Raw genomic sequence first — 5,267 nt, 5'->3', positions numbered from 1 at the left:
CTAATGTTACTACTTTTTTACTAGAAAGTGAGAGTTGCTAATGTTACTACTTTTTTTACAGAAAGTGAGAGTTGCTAATGTTACTACTTTTTTTTACAGAAAGTGATCAGTTGCCTTAAAAATTATAGATCATTTAATTTTACTTCTCTAATAATGGAAGTCTGGTAAAAAAAGCTTCGTAAAATCACTCGGTGAAATACAGTATCATTAAAGAAAAGCCAAGGTGGATTCAACAAAGGGAAATATTGTTTTATTAATCTTATGTCAATTTTTTCTAGTATGTTATTTGATATCTGGTTGATGGAAAGGGGGTGGACTTGGTGTACTTGGATTTTCAAAAAGCTTTTGATAAGGTACCATACGAAAGATTAGCTAAGAAAATCACATTCATATGGATTTATGACTAGTTAAATCGATTATTGGGTGGTTGGATAGGAGAAATCAAAAGGACTTTGTTACTACTGTAGTGACTCCAGAATTACTGCTTGGGATTTTTCATATTTACGTAAATAATTGATAGGGGAATAACTAGTAAAGTTTACCGATGATATTAAATCCCTGAGTATTTCCAACTGTGGTGACGATGTTGAGGGCGTACTAAGAAACAGCTTGGGTCAATTGGTAAGCTAGAAAAATATATGGAAAATTACACAATGTGATGGATATGGGTTATCATAATTTGGATTCTATACTTAATACAGATGTTAACCCACTTAGTCACAGAGGATCTTGGCATAGAGTGAACAATCCATCAAAGTAGTGCTATGCTTCTAGCAGTAAACAAATAGAATTTTAGGGTTCATTTAAAAGACACTGATTAACAGCCAGAAAAGGTCATTATCTCTATATTAATCATTAGTTAGGCTTGGAATAATGTGTACAGTTTAGGTCTCTGTTTTTTCCTAAGAAGGGATATTGACTTATTGGAAAGGGTTCTGAGAAGAGCTACTAGGATGATTACAGAAACAAAAATGTTATGTTATGGAGGTTAGTTAAGATCTAACTTACTGAAGTTTACAAGATTATCCAAAGATCAATATGATAAAGGCCTTTGATTTCTTTAGGCTTTATTCTGAAGACAATGGGATGAGAGAACAAAAGTTTAGATGTGGAAAACACAGACTGGGCTTTAATTAAGACAGTTTTATTTCTCTAACATGGCAAGTAGCTTAAATACAGACTTATTAAGACAGTTTTATTTATCTAACATGGCAAGTAGCTTAAATACAGACTTATTAAGACAGTTTTATTTAGCTAACATGGCAAGTAGCTTATGAAATGATTTGCTATCAACAATATTTGAGGATAGCATTTTACAAAAATTTAAAAGAGGAATTAAAAATTTGTTAAAAAATAAATTATGGGTTTAAGCTTACTTCTTCAAAAGAACAAATGTGCAGAGACAGCCTTGAAGGATCAAATAGACACGTGTTGTCCACAAGTTATGTTTCTGTAAGTCTTAGAAATAACAATAATATTTAGGAGATAAGAAGCCAGTGTCAAAAACAAATTTACATCAATTCATAAAAAAAAAATAAGTTGTGTAATTTTTCTATCAGTATAATCAGATGCTTGAAAAACCCTCATGAGGCCAGTCACGTAGGAATATCTGCAATCAGTACGCAGATACAAAGTTCCTTGTATTTGAATTATGAAACTTTAGAAGTTAAAATTCATTGTCTGTTAAAATTAGACTGTTTGAAAACTAAATTTTTCTCCAAATTACTCCTTTAGCTAGTAGAATTTTTCAAAAAGTAAGTATTAATAAGAACTGCTCTTAAAATAATAATGAAGCAACATAATTAAAGCACAACAATGTGAAAAGTTTTCATTGCTAAAAACTACAATAATATTATAAAACTGTAGAGAAATTTAAAACATTTTTGGAAGTTTTGGGAAAAACCCATTTGGGCCATTTTTAAAAGAAGGATACCGTTGGTCAACAGGAAAAGAAGTTACACTCTCCAAGTCTGGAATTGCAATCTGACTATGTTTCATTATTAAATCAGCCCATAAAGTGTTCTCACTCTTTTCCCCATCAGAAAGACAATCCGAAAAATATGACCCCCACATCTCGGATGTCAGCAATCCAGAAGATTCTTCAGAAACAATTTCCTGAACTACGGCTACTGACTCGCAGCTTGTGAATTTAGATGGTGCAAACACATCTTCCAGTACTGAATCTCCAATGTACAGTATCTTTGGTTTGGATTTACCAACAAGTTGAGCAAAAAATGTATGCAATTCTTGCCAATTTCCCTGAGAGTAAATTCTTCCTGGTTGAAGACCTTCTTTAACTACCGATGTCTCATTTATTCCATCCAAGTTGAGGAATGGACGATTTGCAATAAAAAATCCTGGCTTGCATGCATACGTGATAATCAGATCAAATTTATCTTTCCACTTTGGACCAAGGCAAAACTCTGCCAAATAAGAGGCATAGTCAACATTTGAGCCAGTCAAAAGGTAAGTTTTCTTCTTTGAGTGTAAGTCATCCAACCATTTTCTTAAGTTAGTGTCACAAGGATTAATATACGTACTTATGTCTCGCTGAATAGCTGGGAAATATCCTCCCACTTGCTTTATAAATGCATCTCGTTGAAACATATACATAAAGCCATCATAAACATCTTTCCAAAAATCATAACAAATACTTGACTTTCCCTGTTCTTTGTCTAAAGCATCAACAATCTGAGCACAAGTCAGTGCAGGGGCAATAACAAAATTATCTTTAAAAACAAAGAAAGGTTGAATTTGATTCTGGTAACACAGCCGATCAGCAAGATTCATAACTGGTTCCCATATTCGATTGGTACCATAGATATGTCTAATTTCATCACTGGTCATTCTTGTAGTACCGTGTGAGGCTCGTACAATTGAGTGGTCATGAGAAAGTTTTAAAAAGTTTCCCCTAGCTTTGTCAACAATAAGTCCTTTTGAAAGAAAATCAGTTGACACAACTGGAGTTTGGCACAATGATGGGGGATAATTTCGATTCTTAACAAGAAAATCTGCCAGGATACTCCATACAAGCTCAAATGTTGGTAATAGCTTGTATTTCGCTATCGTGTGATCAAGATCAAACCCTATAACATCATAGTCAGCAAAACTAAAAGTGGAATTAACTGAACCCTTATCCTCAAAGCCAACTGAAAGGCTTGAATGTACAAATCTCAACTGTTGACACTTTAACCATGTACTATGTAAATGAAATGGTTTGATAAAGTCTTCTAGAAATACTGTAGCCCGAGAACATGTAAGAAGACATTTAGTGATATGACTCCAGCCTGGGTAACTCTGCCTGCTAAGCACCAGTGCCTTAAGAGCAAGAGACATTTTTGCCTTTTGATGATCTAAAAGAAAATACAAATAAGTAAAAACTAGATAGATGTCACATACACATTGTTATCAATCATATAGCATTAACTAAAGATATTTATCAAATTGAAACTATAATTCTTGTCATACAGTTTCCAATCCACTGTTAACCCTACACCACAGCCCAAATAATCCCCATTACACTACTCTCTCTATATATGTTGTGTGTCACAATCTTTAAGACACTTACAGTACATATAAAACAGGTTTGATTCACTATCAGGCATAAATCTTTTACAGGTATTCTGACTGGTCCAATATAGCACTAAGGTTAACATCCTATATCACACACACTCTTTATGATTGGCTAAATAGATTAACATGCTTACATTGTGAATCACAAAAATTCTAGGGTTGTATATCAATAAACAATTAAATTATTCATCCACTACTAAACAAATCAATCCCAGTACAGCTTCGGACTCTAGACCATACATCACAAAAGTCACGTAGGGTAATACAATATTAAATACTACAACCTTTTCTTAGAGAAAATAAACATTTAAACAGTACATATGTTTTCTCATAGTTAAGTTTTAGTAAAATGAGAAATCTTATTATATTCCATGTGAAATGCTGAACCAAGAACTCGTAAAAAGAATAACCATATCTATGTAATGTATTGGTTGAACAAAGAGCTCTTGAATTAACTTTACCAAACAGGTACTTTACTTGCTCTCAAGCATAGAAACAAGTTGTAAAACTAAAAGATAAATTTTGCCCTTTACAAACTGACATACCTAGTAATGAAATACCCAGACTATCACAGTCACAGTATAGAGTAGTCCTAACTATGTCAAATGTATGATTTACATTAAATAATAGCTGGATTCATTTGGCTGATTATTTTATTAAAACATATAGTAATGAAATACCCAGACTTTCACAGTATAGAGTAGTACTAACTATGTCAAATGTATGATTTACATTTAATAATAGCTGGATTTATTTGGCTGATTATTTTATTAAAACATATAGTAATGAAAGACCCAGACTATCACAGTCACAGTACAGAGTAGTACTAACTATGTCAAATGTATGATTTACATTTAATAATAGCTGGATCCATTTGACTGATCATTTTATTAAAACATTTTTCAATGTGACTTCAAAGGGTAAGTTATATCTCATAAAATATGCACATTACAGATCTAGTTATTTCTTCTTTTTTCACCAAATACTCAATGAAAATTCATAACATTCTTAACACATGTACTAACAGAGCCATAACTAGGCGGAGTGAATGACTCACAAAGGAGCTATCTGCAACAATTCTCACAAGGGAAGGTACAAATATGATGGTCTGCCTTGGGCGATAAATTGCCAAATATACTTATCTCAATGTCAGTTTTACTAAGTTCTCAACTAACATAACTTCAATAAAAGCCTTTTCTTTTTTCCCCATTAAATACAGTTATTCATTATGTAGTGATAAATGGTTTATGAAATTTGGAAAGGTTCTTTAAATGGTAAGGCTATTTTTGTTGAACTTCAGTTGAAGATGACAATCATCTACATTATAGTTAATGTTACACATTTTAAATATTAATTTTTACCATTTCGAAGCATATCTAAAATTTAAATGCCATATTAACTACATTCTTAAATATTACAAAACGTTGTGCAAGATCTCACTCATGAGTCGTAATACTATATATTAATAGCCATATTGTTTTTACATGTACTTACCTAATAAAGTGACATTCTAACCAGAATTCTTTAATATAAAAACTTTAAATTTTATCCTATTACTCGAAACTTCAAATTGGCACGCCCCTTTAAACTAAACGTGTAGTAATATTAAACTATATTACACTTTGAGATATTTGGATACTACTTTTTTAAGTCTTACACCGGCTAGCTATCACTGCCCCATACGCATTTTTGAG

At 32.2% G+C, this 5,267-nt stretch overlaps 2 protein-coding genes across 2 annotated transcripts in view; both read right to left on the bottom strand.

Annotated features, from left to right (window-relative positions):
• The window catches only part of LOC106473610, a 23,319-nt gene extending 21,856 nt beyond the window's left edge, over window positions 1–1,463 (bottom strand). The window contains exon 1 of the mRNA XM_022402007.1: window positions 1,377–1,463. Within this exon, the coding sequence (XP_022257715.1) occupies window position 1,377 (1 nt within the window). The 5' untranslated portion in view covers window positions 1,378–1,463. The remainder of the gene's footprint in view (window positions 1–1,376) is intronic.
• On the bottom strand, window positions 1,383–5,267 carry LOC106473609 (5'-nucleotidase domain-containing protein 1-like). Its single transcript, XM_022402006.1, has 2 exons — window positions 5,068–5,267; window positions 1,383–3,353 (listed from the first exon to the last, which is right to left on the bottom strand). The coding sequence occupies exon 2, from the start codon at window positions 3,334–3,336 to the stop codon at window positions 1,873–1,875; it is 1,464 nt and encodes a 487-aa protein (XP_022257714.1). The 5' UTR covers window positions 3,337–3,353; window positions 5,068–5,267; the 3' UTR covers window positions 1,383–1,872.

This window comes from Limulus polyphemus, unplaced genomic scaffold (assembly GCF_000517525.1).
Source record: "Limulus polyphemus unplaced genomic scaffold, Limulus_polyphemus-2.1.2 Scaffold6324, whole genome shotgun sequence".
Classification (NCBI taxonomy): Eukaryota; Metazoa; Arthropoda; class Merostomata; order Xiphosura; family Limulidae; genus Limulus; species Limulus polyphemus.
Note: the sequence above shows the minus strand (reverse complement) of the source record. Positions and strands in the feature narration are given on the sequence as shown.